This window comes from Aotus nancymaae, unplaced genomic scaffold (assembly GCF_030222135.1).
Source record: "Aotus nancymaae isolate 86718 unplaced genomic scaffold, 86718_ANA_hifiasm-v0.15.2.pri h1tg000003l, whole genome shotgun sequence".
NCBI classification, from domain to species: domain Eukaryota; kingdom Metazoa; phylum Chordata; class Mammalia; order Primates; family Aotidae; genus Aotus; species Aotus nancymaae.
Window position 1 is genome coordinate 38742124 of NW_026988414.1, and position 14531 is coordinate 38756654.

At 42.1% G+C, this 14531-nt stretch overlaps 1 protein-coding gene across 4 annotated transcripts in view; it reads left to right on the forward strand.

Annotated features, from left to right (window-relative positions):
- UBAP2 (ubiquitin associated protein 2) overlaps window positions 1-14531 on the forward strand; it is a 164280-nt gene that overhangs the window by 130580 nt on the left and 19169 nt on the right. For all 4 annotated transcript variants that reach the window (XM_064380566.1, XM_021671541.2, XM_064380571.1 and 1 more), the window contains 3 exons: window positions 2849-3123; window positions 3898-4067; window positions 6535-6748. In XM_064380566.1, coding sequence (XP_064236636.1) covers window positions 2849-3123; window positions 3898-4067; window positions 6535-6748 — 659 coding nt within the window. The remainder of the gene's footprint in view (window positions 1-2848; window positions 3124-3897; window positions 4068-6534; window positions 6749-14531) is intronic.

Here is a 14531-nt window from a genome sequence, read left to right on the forward strand (position 1 = left end):
CATTTCCAAGTATCCACTATGATTTTGTCAAGCTTTATGTTCTGTGGTTTGTATTGTAAAGGTCTCATGTTGGATGTTTTCTAAACTAAACTCCCACAGAAATTGTGACACTAAGCCATGATTCCCCACCAGCACTCACATGCCACACTGTGTTAAGGAATAGCAGGGAATTTCATTTGTTATGGAGCTGGCCATGTGGGCTGATTTATGATTAGGGCATATAGAGACACAGGGAGGTGTATTTCTCTGCTATGTGAAATGGCTTACTGTGTTTGAAGTACCTGAGACCACTTCTGGGTTTGAAGTGATGTCTACCAAGGGAAATCATTAGAGACTCAGTGCCCAAAGTTTTTACTGGGGCAGGAAATGTAGGCACCCTGTGCCTAACACATTGCAAAATTACAGTTTCCTAGAAGGAAAGCAGGTGTTGAGCATAAACCACATTGTTTATACAGACATTCTTAGCACAGTGAGCCACTCTAATCGGTTAGTATGTTGGCACCCTTTACCAAGCACGTACCAGCAGTCCAAGTTCTCAGATACCAGCCAGGGTCCAGTCATCAGGCAGGCCTTTTTGAGAACAGTTGTAGGTCTTCTATATTAACTTTTTCTGCAGACATAACTAATGAGTGATAGGACTTTTTATTTTTTATTTTTTTTGAGATGGAGTCTTGCTCTTATTGCCCAGGCTGGAGTGCAGTGGTATGATCTCAGCTCACTGCAACCTCTGCCTCCCAGGTTCAAGCGATTCTCCTGCCTCAGCCTCCCGAGCAGCTGAGATTACAGGCATGCACCACTACACCTGGCCAATTTTTGTATTTTTAGTACAGACAGGGTTTCACCATGTTGGTCAGATTGGTCTTGAACTCTCAACCTCAGGTGATCCGCCCGCCTCGGCCTCCCAAAGTCCTGGGATTACAGGCATGAGCCACTGTGCCTGGCTGTGATAGGACTTTTTAGATAAAAGCTTGCTATTCCCATATTCTTTATAAAGCCTGTGTGTTTGGTGGATGCCTATAGTAATATCAAGTTCAAAAGTGGATGCATCTAAACCAGATCTGCCATTTGTTTTTTAAAAATTAATTTCAGTTGAAACTCAGCCAGCTGGGCACTGTGGCTCATGCCTGTAATCTCAGCACTTGGGGAGGCAGAAGGAGGAGGATTACTTGAGCCCAGGAGTTCAAGACCAGCCTGGGCAACATGACGGGACACAAAGGCTAAAATATTAGGTTATTGTACTGTCTGGCCCCATAGAGAAAAAGATTGCCAACTTCTGTCCTATATGGTAGAGCTGGCTTTTCAAATTAGTAGTGAAATGGTTTATTAAAACTGGATATCTGGATGAAAAAATGAAGTTGGATCTCTATACCAAAATGCCAGTGAGTTAAATAGTTAAACATAAGCAGTGAATCTAGAACTGTAATAGAGAAAACTTAGGAGAATTTTTTGTTGTTCTGTGTGAGGGAGACCTTTCTGGTGTGGTAGAAAACACCAAATTAGAAGGGAGACAAACAGTGAAAAAAATATTCAAAATTTGTGTCATAGACAAAAAGAGTTAATTTCCTTAATAAAAAAGTAACTAAAAATAAAGCAGATCAACAAACAGGTTAAAAAATGGCTCAAGAGGTACAAACAGAGTCTATAAGTAAAGAACACTTAAGAATATGAAATGATGCTAAGCACATTTATGTCATTTTAGTTTGCATTTTTAAAATACCATTTTCCAACAGTTAAACCAGGAAATTCAAAAGTATTTGGTATTACAGTTTGTTAAAAAGGATGTGTCCCATCTGTGGACAGTAATTTTATAATATTTATCAAAAATCAAAATATATTTACCCTGTGAAGGAGCAACCTTATCCTAGCAGTTGATCCTACAGGTATACTTGTACGTGAACAAAATATCTTACATACAAATATATTCATTACTACATTGCTTTTAATAGCAAAATATTTGACCTAAAAGTCCATTAAGATAGTACTGGTTTTATAAAATGATACCTATTGTATACTAGATTTCTGTGTAGTCATCAAAATGAATATGAAGTAGCTCTTTGCACATTAATGTGAGACATTCAATAGAAATTAAATGATTTGTGAGAAAGTAAGGTATATAGTGTGTGTATATATATATGTCTGTCTATATATGTCGTGATATAGTATCTCTGAAAGAGATATTTGGGAAAACCGGGTACAGTGTTTGCCTTTGTGGAGCAAGTATGGGAGGATGGTGTGGAAGGGAGACTTATATTCATCATACATATTATTGTATCTTTTGGATTTGGTAACATCATATATATTTATCAGTCCAAAAACTTAATTTTTTTTTTTTTTTAATTTTTGAATGAGACAGGGTCTTGCTTTGTCACCCAGGCTGGAATGCAGTGGTGCAATCATAGCTCACTGTGCAGCCCTGTACTCCTGGGCTAAAGCAGTCCTCCCACCTCAGCCTCCCAAAGTGCTGGCATTATAGGCATAAGCAACTGTGCCTGGCTCAAATTTTTAAAAGTTATATAGAGAATATATAAAATAATTAAAGTATGGCTCTCTGTTAGCTAATGGTCAGGTGTGTGTAGCACCTCAATATTGTTCTGACAAGCTCATCACCTCCTAGGCTAAACATAAACTACATCTCTCTGCATAGGAAAGAAGGCACATACCTATTTGGGAACCTTTTCCCATTTATCATAAATGAGATATTACACATAGTATGTGTAAAACCTAAGAAATTCATCTGGAAGATGATTTGGAGAAATTGGTGGTAATGGAACGCTTCATGATAAGTAACAATTAAAGAGGGAGTCTGAAGCCATTGTGCCTCATAAATTGCTGCTTCCTTTTTTTTTAGACTTCAAATCTCAACCTGAGCCATCCCCAGTTCTTAGCCAGTTGAGCCAGCGACAGCAGCACCAGAGCCAGGCAGTCACTGTTCCTCCTCCTGGTTTGGAGTCCTTTCCTTCCCAGGCAAAACGTCGAGAATCAACGCCTGGAGACAGTCCCTCCACTGTGAACAAGCTTTTGCAGCTTCCCAGCATGACCATTGAAAATATCTCTGTGTCTGCCCACCAGCCACAGCCCAAACACATCAAACTTGCTAAGCGGCGGATACCCCCAGCTTCTAAGGTGGGCATTTCATCATGAAGTCACAGTCCTAAAGGTGGAGTTATTTTTACATTCAGCTTAAGTAGTGGGATATTAAGTTTTGGAAACTGGGATGCAGTGTTTTTCAAGCACATAGTTTATTGATTGCATTATGAGGATATGACCATTTCCGAGTGATCAGACTACTATTAGAGGGAATGGGTTTGTGCTGAGAGCCACAGATCCTTATTTCAAGTACAGATTTGATGATCTGGCTCAGAGAACTGTTGTTCTTGAGTGTTTTGCTGTATCCCATAGTTGGAGGATGCATGGTTCCTTGACCAGGTGATGGTTTCATCGTTGGTGAGTCCCTGAAACAGTAGTCAGCTCAGTGTTCACTTCCCATCCATCACTGCTCCCCCTCACTACTCTTAGATGCAGGTGGTGATATTAATGCCAACCATTCCTGTTTAACTTTTAATTTCTCTCCTTTTTTTTTTTTTCTTTAATTAGACAGGGTCTTACTGTGTTGTCCAGGCTGGTGTTGAACTCCTGGGCTCAAGAGCTCCTCCTGCCTTGGCCTCCCAAAGTGCTGGGATTACAGGCATGAGCTGAGCCACCACACCCAGCCCAACTTTTAATTTTTTTTTGCTTATTTTCTTTCTCTTTTTAGAAAAGTCTTATTCATTTTTTCTGTTTGTTTCTCACTCCTCTGTTCTGCCAGTATTGCCTGGGAACCTAAATGCTTATTTCTCTGGCCTTTGTGACCTGGAATCTGTGGCCTCTGTTCCTGACATGACAGCTTTGCTTTTTCAGATCCCAGCTTCTGCAGTGGAAATGCCTGGTTCAGCAGATGTCACAGGATTAAATGTGCAGTTTGGGGCCCTGGAATTTGGGTCAGAACCTTCTCTTTCTGAATTTGGATCAGCTCCAAGCACTGAAAATAGTAATCAGATTCCTGTCAGCTTATATTCGAAGTCTTTAAGGTAATGGACATTTAGTCCTTTGTTATGAAGCAAAATAGACCCTAAGAGATCACCTGGTGGAAAGAATACATGCTATGGTGATAGGATTGTGTAGCTATCCTCAGTGTTATCCATCATCTCCATGAGAAACCCATACCTGTAGCTGATAGTCTCAGTTTCTTCATTCCCCTGCCCCTTAGCAACCAATAATCTGTCTCTGGATTTGCCTACCTGGACATTTCATATGACTAGAATCTTCAAATGTGTGGCCTTTTATGTCTGATCTTTCACTTAGTATAAGTTGTCAAGGTACAACCATGTTGAATGTATCATTTTTAATGCCAAATATTTCATTACAAAATAAACATTTTGTTCATTAGTTGGTGGACATTTAGGTTGTTTGCTCTTTCTGACTGTAGCGAATCATGCTCCTATGGACGTTTGGTTTCAAGTTTTGCATGCTTTCAGTTCTTTGGGATATATATCCCAGGAGTAGAATTGCTGGGGCTGGGCCGGGCGCGCTGGCTCATGCCTGTAATCCCAGCAATTTGGGAGGCCGAGGCAGGTGGATCACAAGGTCAAGAGATCAAGACCATCCTGGTCAACATGGTGAAACCCCGTCTCTACTAAAAATACAAAAAATTAGCTGGGCATGGTGGTGCGTGCCTGTAATCCCAGCTACTCAGGAGGCTGAGGCAGGAGTATTGCCTGAACCCAGGAGACGGAGGTTGCGGTGAGCCGAGATTGTGCCATTGCACTCCAGCCTGGGTAACAAGAGCGAAACTCCGTCTCAAAAAAAAAGAATTGCTGGGTCGTATGGTAACTCTTAACCATTTAGGAAACTGCCATACTGTTTCCACTGTGGCTGTAGCATTTTACATTCCTACCAGTAGTCTATGAGGGATCTAATTTCTCCACATCTATGGAGCAGTAATTTTTCTTCAGTGGAATATTTTATAAATAGAAAATCTCAGATTTTAGTTTTCTTTTCTCCCTGCGTCCCTCCAGAGTCTTGCTCTGTCATCCAGGCTGGAGTGCAGTGGCACCATCTCGGCTCACTGCAACCTCTGCCTCCCAGTTTCAAGCGATTCTCCTGTCTCAGCCTCCTAAGTAGCTGGGACTATAGGCGCGCGTCACCATGCCCTGCTAATTTTTGTATTTTTAGTAAAGACAGGGTTTCACTGTGTTAGCCAGGATGGTCTTGAACTCCTGACCTGGTGATCTGCCCACCTCAGCCTCCCAAAATGCTGGGATTACAGGCATGAGCCACTGCGCCCGGCTTCTTTTTTTTGAAATAGGATCTTGCTCTGTTGCCTAGGCTGGAGTGCAGCAGCATGATCTTGGCTCGCTGCAACCTCTGCCTCCCAGGCTTAAGTGATCCTCCTGCCTCAGCCTCCTAAGGATCTGGGATTACAGGCATGCACCACCATGCCCAGCTAAATTTTTTGTATGTTTTGTAGAGATGGGGTTTTGTCATGTTGCCCAGGCTGGTCTCAAACTCTGGAGCTCAAGGAATCTGCCCGCCTCAGACTCCCAAAGTGCTGGGATTACAGGCATGAGCCACCATGCCTGGCTGATTTTTGTTTTGTTTTGTTTTTTAGTTAGCTTTTCCACATTCCAGAGTCAAAACCTGGTAATTAAGTTCCCTTTTTATTTGTTTTTTGTTTTTTGAGATGGAGTTTTGCTCTTAAGTTTCCCAGGCTGGAGTGCAATGGCATGATCTCAGTTCACTGCAACCTCCGCCTTCTGGGTTCAAGCGATTCTCCTGACTGAGCCTCCTGAGTAGCTGAGATTACAGGCATGCACCACCACGCCCAGCTAATTTTGTATTTTTAGGAGAAACGGAATTTCTCCATGTTGGTCAAGGTGGTCTCCAACTCCCGACCTCAGGTGATTCACCCGCCTCGGCCTCACCAAGTGCTGGGATTACAGGTGTGAGCCACAACACCTGGCCTTAAGTTCCCTTCTTAAAGATGGTCTCAAACACCTAGATTCCTTAAAGAACCTTCATAAGTATTCTTGTTTTTTTCTTCTTCTTTTTCTTTTTCCTTTGAGACAGAGTCTCACTCTGTTGCCAGGCTGGAGTACAGTGACGTGATCTCGGCTCACTGCAACCTCCGCCTCCTGGATTCAAGCAATTCTCCTACCCCAGCCTCCCAAGTAGCTGGAATTATAGGCGCCTGCCACCATGCCTGGGTAATTTTTGTATTTTTAGTAGAGATGTGGTTTCACCATGTTGGCCAGGATGGTCTCAATCTCCTGACCCTGTGATCCACCCACCTCGGCCTCCCAAAGTGCTAGGATTAGAGGTGCGAGCCACCCAGGCTGGACTGAGTATTCTTAAAGATGTCCCCCTATCTCTCAATTAAATTAGGTGGGTTTCTAGATTGATGAAGTACTTGCATCTAATAAAGCTGTTTATTTTTATTTTTTTTATGAAGGTATTTAAAGTAACAAAATTTTATTTAATATCTTTGACTCTTTTTAGTGAGCCTTTGAATACATCTTTACCAATGACCAGTGCAGTACAGAACTCCACGTATACAACTTCCGTCATTACCTCCTGCAGTCTGACCAGCTCATCGCTGAGTTCTGCTAGTCCAGTAGCAACGTCTTCCTCCTATGACCAGAGTTCTATGCATAACAGGATCCCATACCAAAGCCCTGTGAGTCCATCAGAGTCAGCTCCAGGAACCATCATGGTAAGTGGTATTTCAGGATTTTTCTCATAGGATGTCTATTTTATTTGGAAATTAATGTTTGGTTAAATTATGCTTCTTGGATATGATTTTATTTTACAAATTGACTAACCTTTTGAGTAGACTCCTTATAGCTTGTTTACAGTGGGCATCTGTAGCACCCATGCTCTTGGTGTATGTCTAGATCCACAGGTTCATATTGTGGAGAAAACCAAGCATCCGTGTAGTATGAGCACTTTGGCTGTAGTACTGGCACTTCTACGTTATCTGACCCTGCCCATGTCTCTGCATATTTCATGTGCTGCTTTCTCTCTGATTGCCCCATTTGCTTTGACTGTATTTGCTTCTTCATCACTATTAGGTATTTTTGTTAATAATACTGGACTACAGATAAAGGAATCAGTTCTATTTGTGATAGTTTTAACGTTTTGCCCTTCTAAATTCTTGTTAGCTGCATATCTGATTGTCATTGCCAGTTGTATGCTTTCTGTTAAGTTGAGATGTACCAATATCTCCTGAGAATCTTAGAAACTTAAAAAAGAACAAATAAGTATACACATTTCTGCTAGGCCAAATCAGCTGTTCTTACTGTTTTCATGTTTCTTGTTCACCCTTTAAACTAGCTCACACTAGTAATGCTTGAACATCACTGCCTCCCAGGAAACTAAAATATATGGATATCATTACAGGCATACCTTGGAGATACCGCAGGTTCTGTTTCCGACCACTGCAATAAAGCGAGTTGCGCTAAATTTTGGTTTCCTAGTATATATAAAAGTTAGAATGTGGATATCTTAATTAAAGATACTTTATTGCTGAAAAATGCTAAAAATTATTAATATGTGAGCATTCAGTGTGTGAGCAATTCTGTGGGTTGTTGTTTTTTGTTTGTTTTTTGGGTGGAGTACTGAGTCTTGCTTGGTCACCCAGGGTAGAGTCCAGTGGGATAGATCACAGTCCAGTGGGATAGATCACAGCTCACCGCAGCCTTGACCTCCCGGACTCAGTCAAACCTCCCACTCCATCCTCTGGAAGAACTGGGACTACAGACATGCACTGCCATGTCTGGCTGACTTTTGTATTTGCGTAGAGACAGGGTATCTCTATGTTGCCCAGCCTGATCTTGAACTCCCAGGCTTAAGCAATCCACCTGCCTTGGCTTTCCAAAGTGCTGGGATTACAGGGTGAGCCACCGCACTGGGCTCTTTGTTCCTTTTATCGCTTGACATTATTTGTAAATATGACATGATATCTTAGGATTTCAGCTCAACAACTCTGTATACCTAAGGTTTCTAAGTAAAATTTTTAAGCCAACAATTTTTATTAAGTACTGGGACTTGATAATTCTGTGAGTAAATCTAAACCTTTGCCCCACAGAAACCCTTCCTACCTTATATATACCCTCACACACACATTTGCAGCATCTTACTTTGTGTAGGCAGCTGAGAAAAGTACAGATATGCTTCCAGTTTAGGAAGAAGCCTTTCTAGAGCCAAGGAAACAACTACATTGTGGTGGTTCCTATATTAAATCTGCCTGCCTGCATCCAGTGTCTTAATTGCATTTGAATTAAGGAATCTTGTTATCTTCGTTCTTCTTTCTCTTCTTCCTCCCCTTCCTCTTCCTCTTCCTCCTCCCTCCTCCTCTTCTTCCTCCCCCCTCCTCTTCTTCCTCCCCCTCCTCCTCCCTCTCCTCCTCCTCTCTCCTCTTCCTCTTCCCCCTCCTCCTTTCTTTCTTTTCTCTTCTTCCTTTCTTCCCTCTTTCTTCTTTCTCTTCTTTTCCTTCTCCTCCTCATCCTCGTCTTCCTCCTCCTTCTCCCTCCGTCTCCTTCTCTTCTTCATTTTGAGACAGGGTCTGGCACTGTCACCCACTGGAGTGCAGTGGTACAATCACAACTCCTTACAGCCTCAGCCTCCTGAGTAGTGGGGACTGCAGATGCACCCGGCTAATTCTTTTTGTATAGACACAGTTTTATAATATTGCCCAGGCTAGTCTCAAGGAATCTTATAAAGCACACAAATGGCTGAGAGCATTAAAAACACATAGGAATCTGGGCGTGGTGGCTTACTCCTGTAATCCCACCACTTTGGGAGGCTGAGGTGGGCAGATCACCTGAGATCAGGAGTTTGAGAACAGCCTGGGCAACGTGGTAAAACCCTGTCTCTACTAAAATACAAAAATTAGCCGGATGTGGCAGTGTGTGCCTGTAGCCCCAGCTACTATACTTGGGAGGCTGAAGTGGGAGAATTGCTTGACCCAGGAGGCAGAGGTTGCAGTGAGTGGAGATCACGCCACAGCACTCCAGCCTGGGCAACAGAGCGAGACTCTGTCTCAAAAAAAAAAAAAAAAAAAAAAAGATGCAGTAAACCAAATAATGTTTTTAAGCTATCTTTTCTGAGGTTATGCCACACTACCTCTAATGAGACGTAAAATCACAGACTGGATTAGAATCTTGGAACATATTAGCGGAGTAAAGTGGAGCTTTCCATGTTTTGTCTTTTCCATTATTTCTTTCAGCTAAACATTCAGAAAAATATCTGTGTGCCCTGGCCATCTTAGATCAATTATCCTCTCTTCCTTCTTCTCTTCCCCTTCCACAGCTTGGAATATCCACAGATTAAAATTACCTTCTATGAGACTCTTTGACAGAATAAGTTAGAGTCTGTGTCCTGACAGATGGGTACTAAAACAAGAAAAACCATGTGAACTGTGGAAATTTCAATGACAAGCTTGTTTTTTTTTTTTTTTTTGAGACAGAGTTGCTTTGTCGCCAAGGCTGGAGTGCAGTGGCACTAATTCAGCTCACTATAGCCTCCACTTCCCGGGTTCAAGTGATTCTCTTGCCTCAGCCTCTTGAGTAGCTGGGATTACAGGGACCCATCACCATGCCTGGCTAATTTTTGTATTTTTAATAGAGACAGGGTTTCACCATGTTGGCCAGGCTGTTCCTGAGCTTCTGACCTCAGGTGACATGCCCACCTTGGCCTCCCAAAGTGCTGGAATTACAGGTGTGAGCCACCCTGCCTGGCTAATGACAAGCTTGTTTTAAGTTTCAACATAGGTTTTTGAGAAGCTCATCATGTAACACTTACTACATAATCTAAACAGGCTGGGCATGGTGGCTCATGCCTGGAATCCCAGCACTTTGGGAGGTGAAGGCATGCATGCATATATATATATATATATATATATATATATATATATATATATATATATGCATATGTAGTATAGCATATATATAATTTTTTCGTTTTCTTTGAGAGGAAGCTTCCCACTTGTTGCCCAGGCTGTAATGGCGTGGTCTTGTGTAATGGTGTGGTCTTGGCTTGCTGCAGCCTTCGCTTCCTGGGTTGACATGATTCTCCTGCCTCAGCCTCCCCAGCAGCTGGGATTATAGGCGCCCACCACCATGCCTAATTTTTTTTTCTTTTTTCTTTTTTTTTTTTTAAGTAGAGATGGGGTTTTACCATGTTTGCCAGGCTGGTCTTGAACTCCTGACCTTGAACTCCTGATCCACCCACCCCAGCTGCCTAACATGCTGGGATTACAGGAATCAACCACCATGCCCAACTTAATTTTTTTTTTTTTTTTTTTTTAGTTTTGAGACACAGTCCCGCTCTGTTGCCCAGGCTGGAGTGCAGTGGTGTGATCTTGGCTCACTGCTACCTCTGTCTCCCAGGTTCAAGTGATTCTCCTGCCTCAGCCTCCTGAGTAACTGGAACTACAGGTGTGTGCCACCCTGCCTGGCTAATTTTTGTATTTTTAGTATAAGTGGGGTTTCACCATGTTGGCCAGGCTGGTCTCAAACTACTGACCTCAAGTGATCTGCCCACCTTGATCTCCCGAAGTGCTGGGATTACAGGCGTGAGTCACTGCACCCACCCTCAACCTGATTCTCCACTGCGTGCTAGATAATTCTACTTATTTACACTCCAAACACAGTTAAACCTTTCTTAGACTTTTCCCTCTATATATTGCTACTTGTTGATTATCCACCCTCATTTTAGATGTTAGTTCTTGATGGGCTACTGTGCAATATAATTTTCACTTTTTTTTTAATCACCAGCCTCTCTTTATTTTTCAGAAAGAGTTTGTATTGGATTGTCCTCCTGCCTACCTTAAATATTTAGTAGCATTCATCAGTATAGCCATCTGGGCCAGAAGTTTTCTTTGCAAGGAGTTTTGTAATTGTAAATTCAATTCCTTTAATTGGTAGCTGGCTATTCAGACTTTTTTTTTTTTGAGCTGAAATTTTGCTATGGTACCCAGGGTGGTCTTGAACTCCTGGTCTCGAGCAATTCTACTGTCTCAGCCTTCTGAGTAGCTGGGATTACAGATGTGAACCGCTGTGCCTCAATTTCTTTTGTTATTTGTGTATGTCAAGGAATTTGTCCATTTCATCTAAGTTGTTAATTTACTGGTATAAAACTTCAATTTTTTTTAAACAGTGTTTTATACCAATAATGTTTTACTGTCCTTTTGATGTCTCTGAGGTCTATAGTGGTATTGTCTCCTTTCTTTATTTATTTTTATTTTTATTTTTATTTTTTGTTTTTTGAGATGATGTGTCACTCTGTCGTCCAGGCTGGAGTGCAGTGGTGCGATCCTGGCTGACTGCAACCCCCACCTCCTGGGTTCAAGCGATTCTTGTGCCTTAGCCTCCCGAGTAGCTGGATTATAGGCACGTGCCACTATGCTTGACTAATTTTTTTTTCTTTAGAAGGAGTTTTGCTTTTGTTGCCCAGGCTGGAGTGCAATGGCGCATTCTCCTGTCTCAGCCTCCTGAGTAGCTGGTATTATAGGTACCCGCCACCACGCCTGGCTAATTTTTGTATTTTTTGGTAGAGATGGGGTTTCACTATGTTGGCCAGGCTGGTCCTGTACTCCTGACCTCAGGTAATCCACCCACCTCGGCCTCCCAAAGTGCTGGGTTTACAGGCGTGAGCCACCGCGCCCAGCCAATTTTTTGTATTTTTAGTACAGATAGGGTATAGAGTACCATAAGTGAGCTTGTTTGGATTCCTCAGGGAATATTCTTTGTCTCTTTCCTGTAGGGCATATCACTGTCTGTTAGTGTCCTTAGCACCTTATAGGAAGAGAAGACTGGTATCATTATTCATTTTGTCTACACTGACTTGATCTATCTTCATTTTCTATAGTCCCCTGGCCATTTGTTACCCTCTTGTTGATGTATAGATCCCATCGGAGGAGGAAGTCATTCTGCTGTGCAGAGGTGTCAGGGGATCTGCTTTTGTGCATATTTTAAACCAATCCTCTTAAATTTAGCTTCATCTTCACTTCTGCTTACAAAGTTGCTGCTGTCGATCCAATGCTGAGGTATATTATGTGGTTCTATGAGGACACAGATTGTGTTCTCTGGTTTTCTCTATTGATGGCTTAGTATTTGGCTTTTCCAGATCAGCTGAGGCAGTTACCATTCTCAATGTGCTTTCTACATGTAGACAATTTTGTTGCTACCATTTTTTCACCTGATATTTGTCTTTCTGGGTTTATCATTTTTAAAAAGCCATACATTCTTTATCTGCCTTTTTTTCTTTTTTTTTTTTGAGATGAAGTTTTACTCTTTTTGCCTGGAGTGCAGTGGTACAATCTCTGCTCACTGCAACCTCTTCCTACTGGGTTCAAGCGGTTCTCCTGCCTTAGACACCTGAGTAACTGGTATTACACACATGACCACCACGCCTGGCTAATTTAAGAGACGGAGTTTCACCATGTTGGTCAGGTGGGTCTTGAACTCCTGACCTCAGGCGATTTGCTTGCCTCGGCCTCCCAGAGTGCTGGGATTACAGTTGTGAGCCACCATGCCCGGCCTGATATGTCATTTTTAACACAATATTTATTTCTGTACTTTCCAGTGTGGCAACCACTGGCTGCATATGGCTATGTAAATGTAATTAAAGTAGTCAGAAGTTCAGTTCCTCAAACACTGGCCACATTTTAAGTGCGTATTAGCCAGATGTGGTTAGTGGCTATGCCATAGGACTGTGCAGACATAGAATATTGCCATTAATATAGAAAATATTTTTCAAAAGTGCTGATCTGTACTATTAATAAAGCATAAATAAGTCTGGGCACAGTAGCTCATGTCTATAATCCCAGCACCCTGGGAGGCTGAGGCAGGAAGATCACCTGAGGTCAGGAGTTCAAGACCAGCTTGGCCAATATGGTGAAACCCCTTCTGTACTAAAAATACAAAAAAATGGCTGGGTGCAGTAGCTAACGCATGTAATCTCAGCTACTTGGGAGGCTGAGGCAGGAGAATTGCTTGAACCCAATAGGTGGAGGTTTCACTGAACCGAGATTGTGCCACTGCACTGCAGACTGGGCGATGGAGCGAGACTCGGTCTCAAAAAAACAATAATAAATAAATAAAGCAGAAATCAGGCCACGTCGTGTCCATGTATCAGTCCTTGTCATCTCCAGTATATCTCAATTCCTGTTCTAATGTCACCTCTCACTCTCCTTGCTCACATCACTGCTCATTTCATTCCTTACTCAACTGGTTGATTTTGTTTTCTTCTGGAGATTTTGATTTCTTAACCCTTTGATACTACTTTGCTTTTGCTCTTGCCTTTCTTTTTTTCTTTTTAGAGACAGGGCATTGCTTTGTCACTGAGGCTGGAGTGCAGTAGCATGATCAGAGCTCACTGCAGTCTCAATCTCTTGGACTCAGATGATCCTCCTGCCTCAGCCTCCTGAGTAGCTGGGAGTACAGGTGCCTGCCACTATGTCTGACCAGTTTTTAAATTTTTTGTAGAGGTGGATTATTGTCATTTTGCCAGACTGGTCGTCAACTCCTGAGTTTAAGTGATACACCCACACCAGCCTCTCAAAGTGTTGGGATTACAGGCATGAACCACCGTGCCTGGCTTCCTGTCATTCTTTTGCCTACAATTTTCCCCATCCCAAATAGTGTGGTCCTCTGTGGTATCAGTTTGTCTATATTTTGAGTTTTAAAAATGATTTTCAGGTTGGGTACGGTGGCTTATGCCTGTAATCCCAGCTCTTTGGGAGGCTGAGGTGGGTGGATCATGGGGTCAGGAGATTGAGACCATTCTGGCCAACATCATGAAACCTTGTCTCTACTAAAAATACAAAAATGACCTGGGTGTGGTGGCACGTGCCAGTAATCCCAGCTACTCAGGAGGCTGAGGCAGGGGAATTGCTTGAACCAGGGAGTCAGAGGTTGCAGTGAGCTGAGATTGTGCCACTGTACTCCAGCCTGGCGTCAGAGTGAGAGTTTGTCTCAAAAAAAAAAAAAAAAAAGATTTTCAAGCTGAAATGAAACATTCCTCAGGTCTGATGACCGCTGTTTCCTGTTCCACTTTTCCGTGCTTTTTTTGTCTGGTGCATTTTAAAGAAGACTCCTTTATATGTCAGGGCTTGTGTTGTTTAGCATGGGTCATGTAAATACACTTAGTGGGGCATGAACCTTAGTGTAGGGTGAGCCAGAAAACTAGATCTTTGATTTCTTTCTACCTATTTGTATATATTTGATGAGGTATGTTGTTTCCCTTTCCCTGACTATAATCTGCTATTTTAACTTATTTTTTTCCTAGTAGTTCTGATTCTCTATATTTCTTATAAAAACATAACTTGTAAAAAATAAAACTTTGTAGAACAAAGAGTATCATAAATAAGTCTAATATTCATGAGCAGAGGTTATATAAGATTTGAATTGATACAGAGGCAACAACTACAGGGTGTTTTTGCAATTTGTAAGAAAGACTCTGTTACAGCTTTTTTGATGTTTCTCTTATCTTGG